General features: G+C 33.1%; 1 protein-coding gene across 1 annotated transcript in view; it reads right to left on the reverse strand.

Annotated features, from left to right (window-relative positions):
- SNX13 (sorting nexin 13) overlaps window positions 1-26,781 on the reverse strand; it is a 77,477-nt gene that overhangs the window by 26,350 nt on the left and 24,346 nt on the right. Inside the window, exons 5-15 of the mRNA XM_029283113.1 lie at window positions 24,489-24,610; window positions 21,396-21,517; window positions 18,543-18,644; window positions 17,883-17,971; window positions 13,117-13,200; window positions 11,891-12,029; window positions 10,554-10,642; window positions 9,216-9,315; window positions 2,666-2,859; window positions 1,312-1,416; window positions 975-1,107 (exon numbers count right to left, since the gene is read on the reverse strand). Of these exons, the coding sequence (XP_029138946.1) occupies window positions 975-1,107; window positions 1,312-1,416; window positions 2,666-2,859; window positions 9,216-9,315; window positions 10,554-10,642; window positions 11,891-12,029; window positions 13,117-13,200; window positions 17,883-17,971; window positions 18,543-18,644; window positions 21,396-21,517; window positions 24,489-24,610 (1,279 nt within the window). The remainder of the gene's footprint in view (window positions 1-974; window positions 1,108-1,311; window positions 1,417-2,665; window positions 2,860-9,215; window positions 9,316-10,553; window positions 10,643-11,890; window positions 12,030-13,116; window positions 13,201-17,882; window positions 17,972-18,542; window positions 18,645-21,395; window positions 21,518-24,488; window positions 24,611-26,781) is intronic.

Raw genomic sequence — 26,781 nt, forward strand, 5'->3', positions numbered from 1 at the left:
CCCTGCCTATTTAAGGCTGTATTCTGTCACCCTGCCTATATGCAGAGCACATGAGAAAGGCAGGGCTAGATGAATCAAAAGTTGGAATTAAGATTGCAGATGATACCACTCTAATGGCAGAAAGTGAAGAGGAACTAAAGAGCCTCTTGATGCGGGTGAAGAAAGAGAGTGCAAAAGTTGGCTTGAAAACCAAGATCATGGCATCCGGCCCTCTCAATTCCTGGCAAATAGATGGGGGAGAAATGGAGGTAGTGACAGATTTTATCTTCCTGGGCTCCAGGATCACCAAGATGGGGACTGCACCCAAGAAATTAAAAGATGCTTGCTCCTGGGGAGGAAAGCTATGGCAAATCTAGATAGCATACTTAAAAGCAGAGACATCACCCTGCCATGGTTTTCCCAGTTGCAATGTATGACTGTGAAAGTTGGACCATAAGAAAGGCTGAGCGCCAAAGAATTGAGGCCTTTGAACTAAGTGCTGGAGAAGACTCCTGCGAGTCTCCTGGACTGCAAGGCGATCAAACCGGTCAGTCCTAGAGGAGATCAACCCTGACTGCTCATTAGAACGCTAGATCCTGAAGTTGAAACTCAAGTACTTTGGCCACCTAATGAGAAGGAAGGACTCGCGGGAGAAGAGCCTAATGCTGGGAAAGATTGAGGGCAATAAAAAAAGGGGACAACAGAGAATGAAGTGGCTGGATGGAGTCACTGAAGCAGTAGGCATGAGCTTAAATGGACTTCAGAAGATGATAGAGGACAGGAAGGCCTGGAGGAATGTTGTCCATGGGGTTGTGATGGGTCGGACACGACTTCGCAACTAACAACAACAACATAGGCCTCTTTGCAAAAAAAAAGAAAAGAAAAAAGAAAGAAAGAAAAAGAGAAAATAAAAGTTAAATCCTATCTGATGAGGAAAAATTACTTCCTATCTGTTTATACTTAGTTATAACTCCTACCTGATGAAATCAACATACCTCCTTCACCATCATCTGATCCTCTGAAACTAGGATCCTTTAGCATATCTAGCTCAGCAAGCATTCGTACATAAAGTGCATGCTGTTTGAATGAAGGATAGAATCTTTCGTCCTGCAGCATCAATTCATATACCTTAATGAAATTAAAGCTTACTATTATGCAAAGTAGGTAATCTAAATCATAAAGCACTTTATTATATAAAGATGCATCTAGATGTAAATAATGTAATAAGTATTTGCATTATTACTCTACATTTCAGTCTAAAAACCAACAAAATTAGTCATAAATATTGACAGATATATAGTCAGATTAGTAGATCACAATAAAACAGTATACCTTTCTTTGAATCTGATCAAAAATTTCAGGAGTTGGGTCCTCATTATTCAATTTTTCTTCCAGCTTTGCTACCAGTGTATCATCAATATTAATTCTTGGAGAAGCCTACCACAGAGAATTAAATTATTTTAGTTTTTATTTTAATTCATTTGTTTGTAAAAAATAAAAATCAGCCATTATTATTATTAAAGATAAAATAAAGCTAGATAACTACAAAAACTGTATCAGTTATTTTAATAAAAGCAAAGAACTCAAGTAGTTCAAGTTATTCATAAAAGTTATATTATTTCATTTTGAGATATTGGAAAGAATATTTACAAGTGACATATAAATTGAAATAATTATATGGGGATGAGATAAGAAGAAATGAAATTTCTGTTTTATGCACTTTCTAATTACTATAGATTTTGATTTACATAGACTTCTCTATATATTATATGGGGTAATTTTATATGTTCAATTTTATCTCTATTCAAGATTAGTTTGCTTACAAATTTATCCCTCAACTTATGACAACCATTGAACCCAAAATCTCTATTACTAAGACATTTGTTAAGTGAATTTGGTCCCATTTTACAACCTTTCTTGCCATAGTTGTTAAGTGAAGCAAGTTAAGTTAGTAACATGATTGTTATGTTAATATGGTTTCCCCATAGTATGTGAGAAGGTCACAAAAAGTGATCACATGACTCTGGGACATTGCAATCATTATAAATAAGAGCCAACTGCCAAGCATCCAAATTCTGATCATGTGAGCATGGGGTTACTCAAGAGTCGGAAGTAAAAAATGGTCATGTCACTTTTTTCAGTGCCATTGTAACTTCGGTCACTAAACAAACAATTTTAACTTGAGGACTACCTGTAATATATTCTTACAACTATGATACTTTTTATTATTATGATTTTTAGTAGCTAGTACAGCAGCCTTCGCTATCTTTTGATTATTTTTAGAGCGGTACCCAGGTACTCAACTGCTTTGAAACTCACTGAATTTGGTACTCAAAGCATTTTGACATGAAAATTTTGTCCTGGTACTTACCATTTATTTGGTACTCAACACACAAGATAGAACATGTCAATGTCAGCTGCCTTGTGACTCACTACTTTATTCCTTATGGGGAAAATTTGTTTGGTACTCATTGTTTTTGGTATTCATTATGCCTCCTGGAACCAATTAACAATGAGTAACAACATACTACTGTATATCCTATCCCAATTATATTGTATGATTTTTTTTTTACTTTTTAGATTTTGTTTAATTTTCTGAAATTTTTCAAATTATTTACTTCTACAAATCTTTTTATAAATAGATGTTTTATAAAACATTTTTGTTTTTTAAAAAAACAATTCTTACCTTTTCTGATAAATACTGTTCATATATTCCAACTGCAGCTGTTCTTAACAGACCTTTGGTTTGTGTTGTTTGATGCATTCCATCCTTCTGATGGTTCAGCAATACTTCTAGCTGTTTCTGAGCTGTAACCCTGTATCCTTCTACTGTTATCCAGAAAAAAAGATGTGCTTGGCCTCCCATCTGCTGCATGTAATCTAAACAATACAATTATTTATTTTCAATTATGTTGGTGTGGTTGTTTTGATTATCTGAGTTGTCCAGAGTCTTGAAAATAAGATGGGCAGTTATACAAATAAAATCAAGTAACAAATAAACAATTCAATCATATGTATAAATGGTTATATTTAAAACATCTTCTAATTGATGGAGCCCTTTCTTTCTTTAAAAATGCCAATTGCATTCACACTATTTTTCTGAAGCAATGTTTTCTAGCAGGGATGCACACAACTATTAAAAACCACTTACACTTATATATTCTTCATAGCACTTTACAGCACTCTCTAAGTGGTTTACAGAGTCAGCATATTGCCCCCAACAATGAGTCCTCATTTTACTGACTCTCGGAAGGATGGAAGTCAATCTTGATCGGTCAGGATCGAACTCCTGACAATGGGCAAAGTTAGTCTGCAATACTACATTCTAACCACTGTGCCACCATGGCATATTATGTTACTTGGACCTTGAAGTATAAAAAGAAGTCTTTTGCATATGATTTTCTTTGTGTGCTGCTACTTATTTTAGGATGTAAATGCAGACTGCCAGTTGGGGACCCTTCTGTGTTTCTTCCAGAGAGACTTGGTATTGTGTCTTTTGTTATATGTTTATATACTATTTCAATCTGCATATTGTGATCAGTGAACAATTAGATCACCAATACAAATCTTCAATAAACCAACACAAAAATATCTTTAAAATATTACATAAAATGTAACAATTTTAAATAAAACAATTTAGTGCTGAAATCGCTCCAAAGAAGTTATAAAACCAGGTGTTAATGAACATTTGCAAAATCATAACAATAACAGATACTTTTGCTTCTGGGGACAGGTTCTATCAAAAGAGAGGGACTTCACAGAACTTTGTCTATGATTCCTTCAGTGCCATCTCTGACAGCAGACATCTTTCAGTAGGCATTTTCTACTCATTTGAACTGGCTAGACACAGTCTAACCAGATACCCAGGTCCTGAGCAACACGAGTTATTATAACCAGCAGTTATATTGTACTTGGAAACACATTGGTAGTTAGTGAAACAACAGTAATGGGAATGTTACATGGCTACATGTTCTCATTTCAATAAGCCAAAAGTATTTTTTTTAATTATGATAGCCAGAATATGCCTTAAATATCTCCTTGCTTTGCTAAAACTGCTGGTAGAATCTAGTAAGTAAGCAAAGAGGTGGAGTATCTACAAAGCTTAGACAAGTACATTAAGAATTTGAAACATTATTGAGAGAAACCCCACTGTGCCAGTGGATTGCCTGGGTTTCATTTTCTGCCGGACTACCTAATCTTCAGGCAGCTTTTTCTAGAGAGAAATAATTGAAAGAAAAGCAACACATTTGCCAGCTTAGTTATTCTTGTGATCCTTGGGCGATAAGAAGACAGCATAGTTTCTTGTGAATTTCCACTGCTTTCAAAAGTTACAACATGGGATTTTAAGATGTTAGATTTGTGAAAAAATCAATAAGAGACGAAATATTGAGATGAGTGAGAGATGACCCATTATGGTATAAAGAAAAAGAAATTGTAGTCTTGAAACAGATTCCTAGAAGGATAAGAAACTCATGAAAAGAATATCAAAAAACTAATTGAAAAAGGAGTGAACTTTAGATGGCTGGTCCCGGAAGGGATTCTAATCAATTGGGATTCTAAGAGATAAAGACTGGATTCCATTTTCAAAGCAATGGAATTTTGTGAGAGACGCAGAGCTTTCCTTGAAGAAAAAATTCCAGAACTTCAAATAGATAGGGAATGTAGAAAACAGGGAGAGGTAGGTAGCACCTGAAGAGATAGCTGTATTAAGAGAGGAAGAAAAAATAGTAAATATATATCAAAAAGAAGGAGCGAAGGTAGGAGAACAAAGATAGGCAAGAACAACTAAATATAAGTAAAGAAAATGGAGAAGGAAAACGGGATTCTTTCAATGAATATAAATGGATTGAACTCTCCCTCAAAAAGGAACAATTTTTTTACACGATTACAAAAACTAAAAATGGATATAGTCTGCCTCCAAGAAACACATATAAAAAGACAACATTATAAACTTTTGGAATGCCCCAAAACTGAGAAACTCTACTTCTCACTAGCATAACAAAAGAAAAGAGGAGTAGTTTTATATATTAAAGAGACAATGGATTCTAAACAAGTCTATGCAGATGAAAAAGGAAGAATATTAATGGTGGAAAAATGATAAATCAAAAACAGACACTGATGGTAGTAATATATGTACCAAATAACAAACAAGAAGAATTTTACCAAAAACTACATAAGGAAGTAGTGAAAACAGAATATCAAAACATTTGCTTAGTAGGAGATTTTAATGCAATTGTAGATGGAAAGCTAAACTATAAAAGCAGCAAAATAGGGAAAAAAGGAAGAAATATACTACCTAAGGCTTTTTTCAAAATGGCAGAAGAAATCTGTTTACAGGATATGTGGAGAGAAAAAAATCCAAAAAAATCCCAGTATACATTTTATTCAAATAGGCACAAATTGTGGGCCAGAATTGATATGATATGGTTATCCTCTGAAATAAGAATGAATATACATGAGATTGAGATATAAACCAATATATGGGGAGATCATAATTTGATAAAGATGACTTGGAAAGGAATAAATAAAAAAATTAGATGATCATTGAATCAAGCTTTATTAAAAGAGAAAGAATGTATACAAATAGCAGCAAAAGAAATAGAATTCTTTTTTAAAGAAAATAAGAAAGATAGATCGCTTCAAAATGTGTGGGATAGGGCCAAAGCGTACTTCAGAGGCTTAGCTATAACTTATATGGCAAAAAAGAATAAGGAAAAAAAACAACAACAAACTAAGTTAAAAGAAAGAATTTAAAAAACTGGAATTAGAATTACAAGCAGACCCACAAAATAATTTTTTTTAAAAGCAAATGGAGATAATAAAACATAAACTTAATAAAAGCTGAAGAAATGGCCCAACAATTTAAAAGGGCAAAACAACACTTTTTTGAAAATGCTAATATACCGGGTAGATGGTTAGCCTATAAACTGAAAAAAGAAAAGGAGAAGAAATTGATAAATAAACTACAAGATGGGAAAGAATGTTTACAATTTCAAACTGAAACAATAAAAAATAGTTAAAGAATTTTATGAAAAATTATATATATATTATATATAAATAAAATTATATATATGGAAAAAGCCAAATTACCCAAAATACCTGAAAGTTTTAAAAATATGTTAAATGAAAAAATAACAATGATAGAATTGATGGAGACTATAAAAAGACAAAAAAATGACAAGATTCCAGGATCAGATGGGCTACTGGCAGAGTTCTATAAATGTCTACAAGACACATTAAGCCTACCAATGAAAGAAGTCTGTAATAAGGTACTATCAGAAGCCATACCTGGGCAGAATCTAATATTACCTTAATTCCAAAAGAAGACTCAGATCTGACTCAGATAAAGAACTACAGACCAATATCATTACTAAACGTGGATTATAAATTTTTGCTTCAATAACAGCAGAGAGATTGAAAAGATTTTTCATTGAATTTATCCATCTAGATCAAAATGGATTTTTACCCAAGAGACAAATAAAAAATAATTTAAGAATTGGATACTTTGGAATATTATGAAAAGCATCCAGGGAAACAAATGGCACTAATTTTCCTAGATGCACAGAAAGCCTTTGATAACATAAATTGGCAATTTATGTTACAATTAAATTGGATGGATTTTGAAGAAAAATTTATAAACATAATCAAAACAATATATTTTAGACAAACAGCCAAAATAATTGTAAATGGAGACTTCACAGAATATGTTAATATACTGCTATTTATATTACCTTTGGAAGCGCTGAATATGTCAGACAAAACCCAAAAATTAAAGGAATGGAGATAAAAGATGAAAAATATAAACTACAAGCATTTGCGGATGATTTGGTATTTATATTAGAAGAACCCTTGGAGACAAGCTCTAAATTATTGGAAAAAATAGAAGAATTTGGAGAAGTAGCAGGATTGAAAATAAACAGAGAAAAGACTAAAGTTATAGTTAAAAATCTTACAGATAAACAAAAAAAATCAATTGTCAGGCAAAATAGATCTCCAGATAGTTAAGAAAATTAAATACTTGGCAATATACCTAACAGCAAGATGTGCAACAATAAAAGAAGATAATTATATAAAACTATTAAAACAAATAAAATTAGACTTGGAACAATGGAAAAATTTACAACTGCCAGTATTAGGAAGAATAGCCACGGTATTCTGTTCCTATTCCAAACAATATCTATAAAAATAGAGAAAAAATTCTTTGGTGAGATAAATGCATCAATTTTGAAATTTATCTGGCAAGGAAGAAAGTTAGAATTAGACTGAAATTGTTACAAGAATCTAAAGAAAATGGAGGCTTTGGACTCCCTGACTGGGTTTTATACTACCAAGCATGTGCACTGTTAAAGGAATGGATTACTTTTAGGCATAAAAGGCTATTATACTTAGAAGGACATGACCTACAACTGGGATGACATACTTTTCTATGGTAAGGGAAGAACAAAATTCATAGATATTTCCAAAATCATTATGTAAGAAATGCTTTATTTTTAGTATGGGAAAAGATAAAAACGAAAATTTATATGAAAATACCAGAGTGGCTTTCAACAATGCAAAAGTTCACTCACCCAAATTTAATTAACTCTGAGAAAATTGTAACTTACAAAGACATCTTGAATATTGAAGAGAATTTAAAAACTAAACAAGAGTTGAAAAAACAGGGCACTGGTTTATCATGGGGGCCTCATTTGCAAATACAAACAACGTATGAGAAAGATGTCAAAACATGGTTTTTATAAAGACTAGACAAGGTTTGATCAGGTATTATTGACATCAAATGAAAAACTGATTAAGAAATTGTATAATTTTTTATTAAGCTTAAAGATGGAAGATGAACAAGTAAAAGAAGCAATGATAACGTGGGCTAAAAAATTTGGGCACAATATAGGGTTAAAAAACTGGCAAAACCTTTGGGGGAAAACTATAAAATAACAATGTCAACTGCATATAAAGAAAATTTATACAAAATTACCACCTGCTAGGCTAGCAAAAATGTTTAAAAATGTATCCAGCAATTGTTGGAAATGTAGGCAAAAACCAGGCACGTATTATCATCTTTGGTGGATGTGCCCTAAAGGAAAAAATTTTGGACAAAAGTTCTTATTTGGTTAAAAAAATGTTAAAAATACGTGTAGATTTTAAGCCGAAACTATTTTTATTAGGTATAATTTCAGAAAAATATGAGAAAGAAAATGTATACTTAATGGTATATGTATTAACCACAGCAAGAATTGTTTTTGCGCAACATTGGAAAATGAAGAAACACCATCTGAAGATGACATAATTAAGAAAACACTGGAATGTGCAGAAATGGATAGACTTACATTGGAGATTAAAGAAAAAGAAGATACAGAATATTTTCAAATATGGGATGTATTTTATCAGTGGCTGGAAAAACAGAGTAGAAATTAGAATTTTAATATATATTAAGCTAAGACCCAGACAACATATTGTTTATTAAGCACTTAAGAACTGTAAACATGAAAAAACCTACTAAAAAATAAAATAAAAAATAAAAAAGATGTGGCCTGATAATACATGAAACATTCAAGCTATTCAAATTTTTCTATTGAGATAATGCAGCCAACTCAAGCATATTTCAACAGAGTACTGTGAGTAAAGCAATTTTTTTCTAAATTGAAATTTTTTTATTAATTTCATGCATATTCAGATTGATATGAATGTTCAAATAGAAGATTGTTTTTAAACACTTATATGCAAATCTCAGTAGGTTGATTTATTTTATTTTGCTTGATATTTTTAATGGATGAAAGACTAATACCATCTAAACTTTATCCAATGCGCATAAAATACTCAAACTTATTCTAGTTAATGACAGAATTTTTTTCATTTCTATGGTCTAAAGCAGGGATGTCAAACTTGCCGCATCGTGTGACGTGTCATGACATATTGTGACTTTTTTCCCCTTGCTGGAGCTGGGGTGGGCACAGCTTCCGTGTGACGCATCCGGCCTGTGGGCCAGCAGTTTGACACCCCTGGTCTAGAGTTAACTTAACTGTGTGGATATTTGGGAAAGAGGAACAGTCATCTGTTCATTAAATCAGTTTGGCATATTAAAAAAAAGCAAACCTACTAAAATAAATGGGATCAAAAAAGCCCTCACATCAATTATATTTATGTATTTTTAGGTAAATACATGCATACCTATAGCATCCTATTACAGTGCTAGTTTTAATCATGCAATATATATGCATTTCCAACTATTGTTTTCTTACCCATAAAAAACTGTAGTGCAATATTGTTTACTAGAATGTTGTCCAGAGGGACTGTGCAAAGTTTTCCAAAATTTGCAGCCAGTTTCACAGTATCTATTTCCTGAATAAAAATACAATACATTAATAGACATGGCTATGCAATATTTATACAACATGCCTTATTTTTGCTACATATAAAAATCAGGAATGTTGTCTTCTTATAAGATTTTAGATATAGAGATTCAGAAATAAAAGTTTGCTTGATAATGCATTGGCAGTAGATTCTTTATCTTGAGCCCGGATCTTAGTTCAGTAGCAATCAGATATATAGCAAAACTAATAACTCTTTTTTAGACGGATCTGAAATGAGAACCTAACCTGACAAATTCAAGTTACTGATATACAGCAGCTATTGAAAACAATACAAAAGAGTCTAATAATACTGAGCTCTATTATTTGATTTAAAAAATCAAGTCTCATAGTTGGCTCAGATACTTATGTATAATTGCAATACATTAAACATACTTACTTTTCCTGACTGTAGCCTTAGTATTGTTGAATCACATACTTTCTTAACAAAGAGTAAGCTTTAATTGGAGATTAAAGGTGTCGTATTTTGCAGAAATGGCAAAGATTTCCGTATATTTGAAAGATCAATCTCAAGAAAAATTTATTTTGGTTTGGAGAAGATGGATAGATTATATTCAGAGAAAGTACGAAGTGAATAAATATTATATAGCTTTTGAGTAGATTTTATATTGTTTTTATTTATTTATTATATTATACATATTTTATATTTATCTTAAGTTGATATTTTTTTATTAGAGTTAAAGTATGTTAATATTTGATTGTATTATGTTTGGGTAGTTTTATTTAGATCTGGGATGACATGTGCATAACCCTGTATTCGGTTCTGGGAAGTCCAGGGGGGGGAGGGGGGAGGGGATCAAAGATGTAAATGTAAATTTTGGTGTATTAAAATGTTATAGTGAAATAATGTATTTGAAAAAGATGAGATGCTCGGCTGGCGCCCCCAAACTGCGTCCGAAGGATGAGGAAAGGAAGGAGGTGGGATGTGTAGGGTAGTTGAGAGGAGGGAGGAGGAGAGAGGTATAGGTAGGAGGAGAAGAGAGGAGGAGGGAAGTAGGCAGGAAGGGTGAAAGAAAGGGTGGACGTAGGCGGGGGGGGGCTGCTGAGCATCTCTGAATAGATATAGGTTTTTTTTCTTGTTTGTTAATGTATACCATATTTGTAACTTGTTTATTTGAAAATCAATAAAAATTTGAATATAAAAAAAAATCAAGTCTCATAGTTGGCTCAGATACTTATGTATAATTGCAATACATTAAACATACTTACTTTTCCTGACTGTAGCCTTAGTATTCTTGAATCACATACTTTCTTAACAAAGAGTAAGCTATTTATCTGATTTTTAATATGATTAATATCTGAAAAGAAAAAGTAAGATTTAAAAGGATAAAACACATCCATTTAAATTCCTAATAAATTATAAATGTATTGCTCAAGACTACAGAGTAGGAGAAAACAATCAAAACTCTTTGAAGAAAAAAAAAGTTTTTTTTAAAAAAATGGAATCAATGCTGTTAAAGATAAGAACTATTAATCAAATTAATATGTGCTGGCAATGAAAATTTGGGTTTTGTGAACTATTGGAGTAGAATATATTCTTATATTTTTCTATGAGAAAAATATGAGAAAATATTTTAAAACCTAGCTTTCATTCTAAATGAGTTATACTTTAAAATCATGAGCTACATTATAGACATAAATGCACTGCATTTACTGTATATATATAAGTACAACTTTTGAAAACTTAAGGATTACTTCATGATTGCGCGTAACATTAACTATGATGAAAAACTCATTTTAAAACAAAATAGTCTTTTAAAATAATGTTTAACCCTTACAGATGCATAAATTAAATTTGTTTCAGGTGCTAAGAACCAAGAATGGCATTTGGAATTACATAACAGTAGGTTTCTTTATTGTTTTTACCTATAGACAGAATCTTGCCAGACTAAAATAACTATTTGCATAGCTAGAGATACACTATGAGAATCGTGAGGGAGGAGCCATTTTAATCCTCTTCTTATTGACCAAACTTTTCAAGTTCTTTAGCCACTTTACCTTCTGGAAAGATGCCACTCCTCCTGGAAATCCAGACTGTATTCCACAATTTGCCAGAACAAGCATTTCCACAGCATACAATTACCTACAAAATTCTTTTCCCTTTACAATGCCTACTGGAATTAGTTTCTTAATAGAACTTTTATGCATATAGCACATGGCTTCCAACTAAATGATATCCCATCTTGATAAGCTTATATGCAGATTTAAATTCCATGACATAACAAAAATGGGATAAAATCATAAATAGCTTGTTATTCAAGAGAGGAAAGTTTCTTATTATTCCAAAAGTCAGTTATGGAAATTTATCTAGCTATCCAAGAAGCTTATATGAGACATAATTAATAATTGCAAGGCTACCTGCATCTTCATTCTACATCTTAAATTCTGGCTTTTCTCAAAATTCTCAAGTTATCTTATTCTTAGGTAGAAAATTTGTCCCTTAAGAAAGATTATAACCTTCTAACTTCTAAGAGAATGCTACGTGAAGAAAAAATAGCATCTTATGGTTATATAATAATTGTAAATGTAAACATAACAATACCAACCATCTCCAGCTGTATCCAAGGAACGAAGATACTGCAGTTCTTCTGTGGCTTTATCTCTTACTGCTTCTAACTCTCCTACTTTATCACTTACTTTAACTATGTTCATAAAGGCCTCATAATTGCAAATTGAATCACGAATCTGAAATATGTGAGAAAGAAAAAGTTTATAAAAACACATTTTTCAGATGTGAATTTTATATATAAATAAGAACTTGCTTTTAAAGTCTGCATTTACTATGTATATATATATAGTAATCCATGATTCCAATAAAGGAAAATATTCATCGAGTAGTTCAGGGTTTAAATGAGTACATCAAGTACATTAATGTTGAAAATAGACAACAATCACAATCTGAGAGGTTATAAGTGTCAGGGTATTTGTTACCTATAAAACTGTCTTTCCTCACTAAGTATGAACCCTAATGTAGCCAAATTATGTATCTACAATATTCACTCATTTCTTATTTAGAAAATATAGACAACAACATACAAATATAGGTAGTCTTCGCTTACTAACCACTCATTCAATGATTGTTCAAACTTATAACTGAAAACAAAGATTTACGATTAGTCTTCAAAGTTCTGGCATCCCCATGGTCATAGATCGTGATTTGGGTGTTTGGAACCTGCCCACATTGATGATAGCAGCATCTCACTACCTTCCAACAAGCAAATTCAATGAAGAAGCTGACAGGAAATGGCAAGTTGTGATCATGTAACATCACACTTAATAACCACCAGTTGTTTACTGATCTTAGCAAGAATTTATGTTCTATGTCAGCCTGATCATGTAACACGATGCTAAATGACTGCACCACTTAGTGGCAGAATTGCTGGTGCCTATTGTGGTTGATAAGGACTATTAATAATGAATACAGACTTGAATTTGAAGAAAAATTGGGTTTACCTTTATATTACAAATGCAAATATATACTTTCATACATATTTATCTATTTATCTCTCTAGCCATGTTTATATACAGTATCCAAATTATCCATCCATGTTTTATCTATCTGTTATCTGTCTATCCTGCATCCATCCATCATCTCCAAGATTATTATTTTTTTACTCCTGCTTTTTCTGAATCAATTTTGCTGCTGTCTTCAAGAATAGGAGGCAGTTGAAGCTGAGATATATTTACTTAACTAATCTGTTTAGCCTGAAAATTGTTGGTTCCTGCATTGCCAGGTTTGGCTTTATGTACCAATTTTTTTTAAATAACTTACCATACATATGAAATGCTGATTAATATAATCAGGATCACTGAGCTGATTTATTAATGGAAGAAGAATTCCTTGAGAAAGGATTTCCTGAAAAAAATGGACAGTAAAATTAGACCTACTGTGGCTATACAAATTGAATGAATGAATGAAAAATCTTTCATATATTTTGAAAAATACATTTAATATACTTTAAGGATTATTTTCATTAAGTAGCAGCCAGTTTTCAGATTTATATCCTAAGTAAGCACAAGCACTTTTTAACTCTAAGTATCAAATCCAATAAGAACATAATTAAACTGAAATCCTTTTTCATTAATCATCTTCCACTCCAATTTAATACAAAGAATGGCTGCATACACTGTCCCCATGTTCTATAAGCACTGCAGAATCCACACAACTCAGTACTTAAATTATTTAAATACACTACTAATTATTTAAGACCCCTACTATCCTGATTTCAAATTACAGAATCTATACCAACATCTTGGCCTTGAATTACTAGTTTGAACTTTTCACCCAAACAATGAGATTTCTATGAAGGAAAGAGGAGGAATGCTGAAAAGATGAACAGGAACTAAGATTGCAAGAAAAAATGAAAGGTCTGAAATATGACCTACGTAAATATTGATTCTGAATTAACTTTCCTTTTTCAAAATTTTTTGACAATCCTGTATTCTTGAAATACAAGATATTTATATTTGATAACTATGTTTGTTCAGGTCTCTGAAGAAAGACTACTGTCCAATTCTTCCTTGTTTTCGAGGACCACTGCAAAAAGACATATTCAGTAGATTTTCTCAATACAAACATACTATCCATGATAACAATAAATGCTATGATGCAATCCCATTCATCTTCTTGTCATCATAACTGGATAATAAAAATTAGCCTGAAAAAAGACTAATTTTGTTAGTCTCTGAATCTTAAGTCTGTTCAATGTAAAGTTTTTTAACAATAGAATCTCATAGATATTTAATACAATAAAAATGTAATGAAGATAACTGTATATAGTTTGCATACTGAAAAAACAGTGCAGATAAAAACTAGTTTTCATTAATATTTTATGCAACAGATTAGTTAGAGATAGCCTACTATCACCTGGGTTGTCTACATTTTGAAAATGATGTAGAAAAAGAATTAGTGCAGCAACTCTTTACTATTCATTCAGTAGTCTGACAAATTTTAGGGCTCTGTTCAAGCCTGAAGATACTGCTGCAAAAAAATTAGGCTACCTTGCTGAATAACAGACAGATGACACAAATATGAAGTCTGAAGCATTTTTTCCTAATCATGGTTTTAAATGCCATGATAACAGCTAATGGCTACATATCAATAGTTATTGTTAATAATGAAACATGTAATGGTGCTATTTTAAAACCTGCATTTTTACAGTATAAATTAATTGTAGTGTTTTATTCTATGCAACACCAAATTACAGTTCTCCTCCATTTACAACCTCAATTGTGATCAGAATATGACTGGATACACATTTACAACCATTTTTACTATGATCATTAAGCAAATCACCATGGTTTGTTACATAAATGATTGTTAAGCAAATCCATCCCCCAATTAATACTACTTGCCAGAAACTGGCAAGAAAAGTCACAAATCACCATCACATGAATGTAGGATATTGAACTGGTTGTAAATGTAAGCTGTTTATCAGGCATCTGAAATGCGATTATGTCACTAGAGGAATGATGTAATTAGGTTCAAGGACAGGTTATAAATTACTTTTTCTGAGGCCATTGTAAGTTTGAACTGTCCTTGAACCAACGTCAAATGTCAAGGACTATCTGTAGGTCCCGCTTACCTCAGGAAAAAGAGTCTGATAAAATATTTGCGTGTTTGCTACAGCATTTTTCCAGAATATTTTCTAATTTTCCAATCTATCTTACAGCTTTATTGTTTAACTAACTAGATCAGATCTTGCTTAGCTTTTCAAGATCACCCAAGTTCCGCTAGATTACTTTCAAACAAATATCATATTATGGACTTCATTTTATGAATTTTAGGAGATATCAGAAGTCCCAACCACTTTATACATTTTAAAGAGAGAAGGATGCTGGCATAGAATTAAAACTTTACTTAAGAGGATGTTGTGTTAAAAATATGTTTAAACTGAGAAGATAACTATAGTTATTAAAAGTGGTAAAAGAAAGGTAGTAGAGCAGTAGCTCTTGAAAATACAGTGGCAAAATAGTTGATTAGTGGTGACAGAGCTGGAAAAAAAGATGATACATTATTACAATCATCATTATCATTTTATCCTGGGTTTTTTTATACAGAGAATCCTCAACTTACTACCACAATTAGGACTGGAATTGCCTGTGGGCTGGTTGCATCATGCGGAGGCGACATCCACCCCAGCTCCGGCAATGTGAAAAAAGTCGTGATACATCACAACTCGTCACTTGACGCGAGTTTGACACCTGTGCTCTAAACAATATGATCGTTAAGCGAGTCTTCACATGACCAGACTCAATTTTACAACCATTTTTATTGCAGTTAAATGAATCACAAGATTAAGTGAATCATAGATTTGTTAAGTGAATCTGACTTCCTCAATTAACTTTGTTGGAAGCCAGTTGGGAAAGTCACAAATCACTGAAAGGTGCTGCAATCATTGTAAAAGCAAGCCAGTTGCCAAGTGCCCAAATTGCAATCATGTCGCTGTGATTTGGAATGTAACAGTCACAACTTTGAGAATGGATTGTCATAATGTAAAACTGTCATTCAATGAATGGCCATAGGTCAAGAACTTGTGTATAAGTGTGGCTGCATTTTGCAAAACACAAAATAAAACATAATCTATAATTATTAGACTAGAATCTAATAAGATTAGCTTTAATTCATTTATGTTTAGCATGAAGCAAAAGCTGATGCAGTGTCTGTTACAGTTTTTCTCATCATTGTCTTTTTTTTCAGGGTAGCAGGGAGAAAACCAATGATGTCAAATAAATACTCTACATATAACAAATCAGTCCACAGAAGCTTCATTTCAAACAGAACTCTCCTACCCCAAATGTATTAATGGTTGTAAAAGCAAACACTTCAGATATAAGTCTCTTCAAGAGTATGCAGGTACAACAACTCTGCATTTATAGTATAAAATTACCATTAGATAATATGAAGAAAAAAATATGAAAAACAATAAAAATAAATATATAGCAGGTAGCAAAGTATCTAATTTTTTTATTATTTTTTATTATAAATCGTCTAAAACATTTCAGTGACACAAGTCAAGCATAGAGATATTCTACTATGTAAAATATTTAATATAAATAAACCCCCCATAGTCACTCCAGATTGAACCAATAAATAAATAACCATAAAGCAGAGAAAACTGAAAACAAAAAATTATAATGTAGCCTGGCTCATAAACATATATCCAAATGTGACTGAATGAGAAAATGACAGTAGTGTGACTTTTTTAAAGGAACCACTAAAATTATTTTAAATAAAAGGAATGATATGCACACAACAAAGTTATCTGTATTCTTATACAGGTAATCCTTGAGTTACAACAGTTCATTTAGTGACTGTTCAAAGTTGTGACATAACCCAACTACTTATGACAGTCCCGAAGTTATGAATTTTGCAGCACCATGACAGTTATTCACCCTTATAAACAACCACAGAGGCACTGTAACATTCGCCCTGCCTCTTCCCTCCATCCACTTTTGCAGAGAATGGTGGACTGAAGACCCATAAGATCACAGTGCCCAGAAGCTTCCAGGCTCTGGGCAAAAGTTTGCAAGCCAATGGGACACTTTGAGGCAACATGATTTCACTGCCCCAACCTCTTCCGTCGACATGCAAACACTTTTCGTGCCGAGACTAGAAGCCTTTGGGGGAGACTCAAAGTTCCACATGTGGCATGCAGCCTCGGTGACTCAAGAAACCAAGCAGGGCGCACTCGTCCTGATCTCCCCACTCCGCTTTTGGAGCGCCAGGAGCACGCACAGAAACCGTGACAGAAAGGCTGGAGAAGGGACAGCTCACTAGATCTTCGCAAGGTGAGTCTCCACAGGTCCAGTTCCTGTGGAAACCTGGCACGGCAGGATGGAAGGAGCAATTATGGGGAACATGAGGTATCTCAGTGGGTCAGGTGAAGCCTTGGGTGGACTTAAACAGCTGGCCTGTTTTATCAGTAGGCCCGCCCATGGCCTTCCCCACCCTGAGATACCTCCTGTGCACTTAACCAACTGCACATTCGATTAGCGAATGTGCGGGTAAAAGCAGGTGTTTTCACATTCATTTTATGTGATTCACTCCAACAAATCCTTGGGTTATGAATGTAATGGGCAGGCACCATTACATTCGTAATTTGAGTACTACCTGTATACAGTTATGTAAGATGTCTAGAATTATTAGATACAGAAGTATTAGAAATAGCAGAGAATTAATGCATGCTTCCTGTATTTTCCAGGCAGATGTTTTTTTGCCTCAATCAGAGCTCTTGTTCAAAAGATGACTCAATACCATGTTGATGTAAAAGAATGAAGAGCAAAATGAACTTGGTCAATCTCTGGGACTTCTTTAAAAACAAGTTCTCAACTATAGACTGCCCATTTTATTTTCAGATAGTGCTAATGAATATTATATTTAATAATTATTTAAAAATTATATATATTATTATATAAACATTATTTATATTTATATAAATATTTAAATAATATTTATATTATTATATAAATATTATGCAGCTCTTAGGCTAAAGAATATTAGATTACTGCAGTGATATAATATGAAATTAAATTTACCCTGACAAAATATCTCATGATCTTGTTCTGGAAGTCCCCGGGAGGTAGCAATAAATACAGTAAAACTTCACACAGATCCCTTAGGAATCCTAAAAGTACAAGGTAAGAATGTGTATCAAAATCTAGTAATATTCATCTATCCATCCATCCACCTATCTACCAAGTTTTTACATACTTCAAATACCATTGACGATTTTAGATGTAAATATACATCTAAACTTTAGATAAGTTTAGTGATAGGATTAAACATTGGAAACATTTTGCAACATTTCTAAAGAAAAAATAGTATAAAAATAGTATTCCTTTTCCCAACAGTAGAATTAAATGTCATATCTATGATATAAAAATGCTTATTGACCACCAAATAACTATCAATATAGACATTTAGTGAAATCAAGTAATTTCTTCTTCCCTTAAATAGTTCACTACAGACTTTTAATTTTTCACCAGTCGTACAATCATATTCTTTCTTTTAAAGTATATAATCCTTTTATAATTAATTATATAGTCATATAATTTGCACATAATTAATAGCTACTATTTTTATCCTGTTATGTTTTAAAGCTTAATAAAAAGTTATCTATGTCTATACTGTATAATATAGATGATGATCAGCACATTTCATTTAAAGTATAATTAAGAAAGAAAATAATCATATACCTTCTTCATCTTTGGGAGATGTGCAGACTAGATCACGACAGATGGTCTCTTCCATTTCAACTTCAACTTCAAAAAATGTATCTACAAGATCTTCTGCTCCATCTACACCAAAATTGGAAACTTGAGCAGATTTTATCTAGAAGAATTTGGTCTGCAATTATCCCTATTACTGAAGTAATTGCATTAATATTTCTCCTCCTTATTAACATTTGTTATTTTAACATTTATGAACTATTTATATATAGTTTAATAATTTAATTATTTTTTCCTACATTTTCAAAGGTATCCAGTTGCTAATGAAGAGACTTACTGTCAATTTCGAAGAATACATTGTATATACAGCTGTACTGCATTTACAGTATACAGTGTAGATAGTGTCTTCCACATCAGGCAAAAGATAGCAAGGAATATGTTCTTGTGTTTGAATGTATAACACAAAGCAAAAAAGAATAATTCTTACTGGTTTGTGTAGTAGGAAGCAAACTGTTATTTGCTAGACTGTACTGTATTGCATATCCTGTATTTCCATTTCTTTTTAATTACTTTGCAAATCATGTGAAGAGGGCCAAAATATTCTACATTCAAGACCAGCAGTTGATATACTCTATCCCTTCAAGTTGTTTTCCTTCCATCCAGGGTTATAGTGAGGGGAAAAATTATTTGATCCCCTGCTGATTTTGTATATTTGCCCACTAACAAAGAAATGATTAGTCTATAATTGTAATGGTAGGTTTATTTTAAAAATGAGAAACAGAATAACCGCAAAAAAATCCAGAAAAATGCATTTCAAAAAAGTTATATATTGATTAGCATTTTAATGAGTGAAATAAGTATTTGACCCCTTTGCAAAATATGACAGTATTTGGTGGCAAACCCCTTGTTGGCAACCATAGAGGTCAGATGTTTCTTGTAATTGGCCGCCAGGTTTGCACACATCTCAGGAATGATTCTGTCCCAATCCTCTTTGCAGATCCTTTCCAAGTCATTAAGGTTTCGAGGCTGATGTTTGGCAGCTCGAACCTTTAGCTCCCTCCAGATTTTCTACGGGATTAAGGTCTGGAGACTGGCTAGGCCACCCCAGGACCTTGATGTGCTTCTTCTTGAGCCACTCCTTTGTTGCCTTGGCCGTGTGTTTTGGGTCACTGTCATGCTGGAATACCCATTCATGACCCATTTTCAATGCCCTGGCTGAGGGAAGGAGGTTCTCACTCATGATATGATGGTACATGGCCCTGTCCATCATCTCTTTGATGCAATGAAGATGTCCTGTCCCTTTAGCAGAAAAACATCCTTAAAGCATAATATTTCCATCTTCATGTTTGACGGTGGAGATTGTGTTCTTGGGGTCATAGACAGCATTCCTTCTCCTCCAAACATGGCGAGTTGAGTTCATTGGCAAACTTCAGACTGGCCTGTACATGTGCTTTCTTGAGCAGGGGACCTTGAGGGCATTGCAGGATTTCAGTCCTTCACGGCATAGTGTGTTACCAACTGTTTTCTTGGTGACTGTGGTCCCAGCTGCCTTGAGATCATTGACAAGATCCTCCCATGTAGTTCTGGGCTGATTCCTCACTGTTCTCATGATCATTAAAACTCCACAAGGTGAGATCTTGCATGGAGCCCCAGACCGAGGGAGATTGACTGTTATTTTGTGTTTCTTCCATTTGCGAATAATCGCACCAACTGTTGTCACCTTCTCACCAAGCTGCTTGGCAATAGTCTTGTAGCCCATTCCAGCCTTGTGTAGGTCTACAATCTTGTCCCTGACATCCTTGGACAGTTCTTTGGTCTTGGCCAAGAGTTTGGAATCTGATTGATTGATTGCTTCTGTGGACAGGTGTCTTTTATACAGGTAACAAGCTGAGATTAGGAGCACTCCCTTTAAGAGAGTGCTCCTAATCTCAGCTCATTACCTGTATAAAAGACACCTGGGAGCCAGAAATCTTGCTGATTGATAGGGGATCAAATACTTATTCCACTCTGTCTCTCACTGTTAAAATAAACCTACCGTTACAATTATAGACTGATTATTTCTTTTGTCAGTGGGCACACATACAAAATCAGCAGGGGATCAAATAATTTTTTCCTTCACTGTATGAGTTCTGGCTGAATAGAAATTAAACAAGAAAGCTTTTCTACAGAAGGCACATCTATCTCTGGCCAGTGATTTCTGTTTATGCAGGAATCCAATGCTGGACTTACATAACCAAAATGTTCTAATCCCTCCCTTTAAATTCCCTTGCAATTGCCTCTATCTTCCCTTAAAAAACATAAGGTATAATATAGGGAAGCCTAAAATCAGGGCAAGGATGAAGAAAGCAGAAAAAAATAGTGGTGGAGCATGTTTCTGTGTCAAGCAGTACAATGCATGCCATATACAATATGCTATTTATCTGTAAGGCAAACAGAACAGTTACTGAATTAAGGAATTTTTAGTGGAAAAAACAAGGTGTACCTTCTGTATCGCTGTTCTACTTCTGAAACAGCATTGATCCTGAGATCCATATGGCCATGACTTTCAGGCAAGTCTTAAAGACTTAACTTTTCCAGTAGGCATTGTATCAGGATGATTTGTGAATTCACCGATTTAGTATTGGTTTCAAGTTTTCATACTCTCTGGATGCCTGTCTATTATGTTTACAATATTATTTTATTGTTACATTGTGTTAACGTTTTTGTACAACACCTTGAATTGCATCAAAATTAGATGGCCTTATAAATATAATAAAATAAATATAAAAATAGTAATAACTTTATACATAGACAGATTTGAATTAATGCGACTTAGAAAAGAAACTGCCTTCATTTAATTTATTATAACATTACTATAAGGAGAACATATTTAGGCAGTACCTTTAATCTGATCATCTCTTTCACATATTCTTTGCTGAGCTTTTCTGAATACTCTCAGATGAGTAGTAAAATCATCTACAATTCGAGTAGTAAAATAAGGCTGCCAATCTATTTCTTTTGTCCTTAAAAATAAAAAAAAAATGACAATGTATTAAATAACAGATTTCTAATACAAATTGACACTTTTCTCTGATCTTAACTTGTTCATTGGATTATAATTAGATTATAGTTAGATTTTTGACATTACAATAACATGTACTGTTTTGCTAAGATCATTTTGATTTAATATCTCATAGATGCTGTTTTACAGTTTGTTTGGCTTTTGTATATCCAAATGTCATACAAAATGGAGAAAGGTCTCAGTTTGATTTCAACAAAATTATCCAGCTGGAATGACATTGATCATAAAGACTTAAGGCGATAGCCTTCTACACAATATATTAACTTCAGCCAATTCATGAATCTGCTTTGCCAAAGCCAGGCTTCTGCAAAATAAAGCTACCGTAGCTTTAATTTGTAGTGAAACATTTTGAATACAACAGAGAATATAAAACATTGCCATTAAGAATTTCTCAAGATGATGAAGGTGTTCCTTATTATAGGTCTGCACCATAAAGAAACTGGGCAATTGTTTTCCTTTGGAAAATTCAGAACGCTGTGGATATAAATTGGCAATACATTTGATTAATAACAAAAAAAATCACCAAACCTAAGTGGCCAGTGCTGTGGGATTGAGAATTCTATCTCCCTAAATCCTAAAATATAGTGAGTAGTACTGATGATGTTACCTAGTTTGGGTAATGAAATGTCTACAAGAAAACCATCAAATCCAGAAAGCACCAATGTACCCCTAAAATACAATTTAGTTTTTATTATTTCACTTGCTGAATAGTACAGCAACTAATCTGCCTTTATATCAAAAATCTTACTTTGCTTTTAGACTAATTTAGAGTGAATCCATTTCTTCATAATTCACTGTGAAAGAGCCCAATGCGCTTAGTTCCACTACTTAAAAAAATAACATGACAATATTATTTACCTAAAAGATGCCAGAGATAAGAAATGGTTTTAGGGGTTTCTAACCACCTGCGCGACAGAATTTATATAAAAACTGAAGAGGAAAGGAGCTAATATACAGTCCACATTCACTTCCTAAGTTTGAGGGATGTTTTTCATTGTAATGCACGTTGCAGAAATTATTCTTACACAGCATCATATACAAAAAAGGGCTCCAATTTATCATTGAAATTTCCAGCTTTTCCAAACTATTACCCAAGACAGAATCAAAGAGATGGCATAAAGGGCCTCATGAGACTTGGCACTGTATTTTTCTGCCAACAGACTATTATGTTAATCCTTTTATGTCACAAAGCTCCCTCTGTACAGTAATACAAACTGAAGTTCTTAGTATGAAAGCTATGTTTTATGGCAATGATGATGATTCATAAATGGCTAATTAGCAATAACTCCATCCCTGAATTCCACCTAAATCTCACTGAAATTAACTTTAGGTTTTGATAAAATGCATAGATGTTTAAATTATAGTTAACTCTTCACATCAACTTAGGGCAATTAATGCTACTTTTTAAAAGATGTTTAGTTTTTTTAGTGAAAACACTGAAAGCAGATCTTCTGAACAAAAGTCAATAACCCAACAACTTCCATGAAAACTAGGATTATTTTTTAAAAGTACTGAATAGTGAGTACTAAGGTTATCTTCTTCTTAGCATTTTTAGGTAGCCCTCAACTTATGAAAATTGGCATTGGAATTTTGATTGTTAAGCAAATTATGTGAATGGACTCAATTCTGCGAGTATTTTTATCCAGTTGTTAAGATGAATCACACAGTCGTTTAGTGAATATGGCTTTCACAATTGACTTTACTAGAAGCAAGCTAGGAAGATCCAAATCATGAACACTTGACTGCAGGAGTCTGCAACTGCTATAAATGTGAGGTAATTGCCAACTGTCCAAACTGCAATCACGTGACCGTGAGTGCGGTACAATGGTTGTAACTCTGAACATGGTTTATAAGTCATTTTTTCTGATACTGTTATAACTTTGAACTGTCATTAAATGGTCATAAATTGAGAACTTCCTGTAGCATAAGATTATGTTCAACTTACTTTTTTAAAAAGTACTGTTTTCTGTGATTTTCCATATCACTTCATGCTTTCTAGAAGTTTAATCCAGTGAAATTGAAGTAGTGTTCAGAAAAAAGCTGAGATTAAATGAAGCGTTCCTCATATGATACAAGCAATTTTTCAACAATGGTTTTTCATATCAGATATTAATTGCTTATACACAAATTAATATCAGAAAATAATAAAATTACTGTAATTTTCTCCTTTCCAAAAGCCAACAGGACTAAGGCACGGAGTATTTGCAACATAGGATATTTGTTTGCAATCAGCCTCATAAACGAGGGGGAGCTATCTCTGGGATCTGGCAAATGGCCCATGCTGGATCCATCTTGAAATCCAAGCATGATTTTGGCATGGACTATTTGCAGTATGGGGCATTTAAAACCAGCCACCAGTGACAACAAATCTCTCTCTTGTTCTGAGAGCTGGCTGCAAATGCCCCATGCTGCAAATGTTCAAAATGTTGCATGAATGTTTTTCAGTCATCCTGCAGAAACCAGAGGAAATCCTCTTTGCAGGCAGCAGCCTTTCCTACTGGCTTTCCCACAAACTGTCTGGAGAAACCAGCAGGGAAGATAACAAATGCCGATCACATGATCATGAGATGCCTGGTAACCAATCATAAGCGTGAACAGATTACCAAGAAACCAGACTGCAATCACATGACTGTGGAGGTCTGCAGTGACCATAACTTCGAGTATGGGTCATAGGTCCTTTCATTCAGCAACAATGTAATTTCTAGTCTCTGAACTTGATTAAGTTCATTATGCTTATTAAGCAAAGACAACCTGTAACAATATTGTTTTGTGAAATACCTATGTAGTTTTTGTAAATAACATGTGTTTGAGGATACTCACATGTAATTGCTATAAACTCGTTTAATCTTCTTTTATAAAATATTGGGAGATTTTTACAGACTTGTTTGAAAACTACTGAAAATAATTCTTACCGAGAAGAAAACTGAATTAGTGCATTTTGGAGAGTCTGCCTGATTTCAAGAAGAAAAGATTCATCATCACTTAGTGTATAATACCAATACTGGACATAGTCACGCAAGGAAAACTGAATGATCTGAAATATAAATACATTTTTTTAAAAAATCAAACATTAAAACATTCATAAATTAATTACATTAAACAAATATTTAGCAAATCAATTTCATAAAATAAACAAAAAATATAATGGGCTAGTTATGTTTGCATTTACTTTATAAAATGTATAAAAATCTGTGAAACTTCGAACAGCTAACACTGATCACTATCTCAAGTACTCATAGCAATATTAATTATGAAATACCACAATTGAGCCTAAAATTTCCCTTGCTAGGAAATTCTGTTTTCAATTATCCTCTTTTGCCTTTTATGACTATTTTCAAGGGATTTCATATAGAAATGTATTCTAGTAATAAAAATGAGTGCACCCCCAATCAACCCCAGTGTATTTTGAACTTTGGACTTTGCCTTTCATTTTCCAAACCCTTACAGCTCCATATTTTCTGCTTTTTTCATATTCTAGAAATTTCAGAAGTTGAGAAGGAGCCAAAAAGTATATGAAATATTTTAGAAATATCAATACATTTATATTAACAAATAGTATGCATACTATCACAGTGTTTCTATAATTTACCAGGGGACTATTTTCTTTCTTTGAATTCTCATAATCCTAGAATTAAGTGATTATGTAAGAGATTAACATAATTTGGACAGGGACAATTTGTGAACCTGCTAAAATATTGCTTACTGTCTTCCCTCAATGCAGCTGTTTTATTATTTGCTTTTAGTTTTTCTATTCTGATATTTTAACCTAGTTGTTATAATATAGGATACTCACAGCAACTTGTCAAGTGGGAGAAAATGAATATATGAGTTACTGTTTATGCATATCTACAATTACATGAGCATTTATGCAGAAAACTATAGCCAATTATTTTACTAATATATTTTTTTGGGGGGTTATATAGAATAACTTTATATAAAACAGCTGTAATAGATTATTCATATTTTTGTAGCCTTAAAACCACTCTTTCTAAACTTGTTTGTCAGAATCAATACAAGTTCCATATATTTTTTCCATATACCATTCCTGATGCTCTACACTAATTTCCATTAAATTATGATGTACCATTCTTTCTTACCACAGAATGGATGGTTTGAAGTTTCCATTCCTGAATTGTAGCAATCCATCAGTGATAATTTTGTATTTATTTTAGTTTTAATATTAGTTTACTCCAATCATAGTTTCTGAGATCAGATAAGAGGTAAATGTTTCTGCCCCATTAGACAGGGAAAAGTGGTAGAATAAGCAAACTACCTAACATTGACATCTCATGTAGGCAAATCATAGTAACATCTTAGTCTACAGTTATGATCTATTCAGATTATTAGCAGCACAGATAATATAGTATACCTGCACTATCCAAAACCAAAGCTGAGTTTAACTTCATCTAGCTATTTAAACTTCTAGCATACATTGCATCATACTCAAGAAATTGTGCCCAAAATGCATACTTATGTTTTGCAAACAATTCTGCCATTAGTTCAAAAACAATTTATAAAATCAATTAATTTTCCAAAACAAATCCAAAATAGTAACAGCAATCATTGTGCAATACTTTCATTTCAGAACTTTCAAGAATAAGCTGGGGGGAGGGGAGAAAACTGGCACTAATAATAATATAAGCAGAGGATCAAAGAGTATGTATATATGTATGTATGTATGTTACATGTATATGTGTGTGTATATATGTGTATGTGTGTGTATATATATGTATATATTACAATTTTGCTATCTATCTTTGCTAAATGTATTAACCAAGGTTGGGGTCAAACTTATAGGACAAAGATTATATCTTCTTTTTCCCCTCAGATCAGAGAGTCTGAAGACAAAAAAAGCTAAAACTTATTCATAGCCTAACCTCAGTAGAAAACAAGTATTATTGTAATACAGGTAGCCCTCGTTTAGCAATCAAATTGGGACCAGCAGTTTGATTGCTAAATGAAACTGTCACTAAGCAGAAAATCACATAACTGCAACTATTTCAACTTTTCTTTTTTTCCACTCTCCCAGTTGTCCTAGCACTCAACTTGGATTAGCACACAGGTTGGCAACCTGCGGCTCTTTGAGCCTTCTCATGCAGGTCCCAGCCTCATCTGCCATTTGCAGACAGAGACAGAGACAGAGAGAGGCACTTGCGCTCCCCCCCCCTCTGTGTGTGTGTAAAGAAGAGAGTGGCCTCACCCTGT

The sequence above is a fragment of the Protobothrops mucrosquamatus genome, unplaced genomic scaffold, assembly GCF_001527695.2.
Source record: "Protobothrops mucrosquamatus isolate PMUCROS unplaced genomic scaffold, P.Mucros_1.0 scaffold21, whole genome shotgun sequence".
NCBI lineage: Eukaryota > Metazoa > Chordata > Lepidosauria > Squamata > Viperidae > Protobothrops > Protobothrops mucrosquamatus.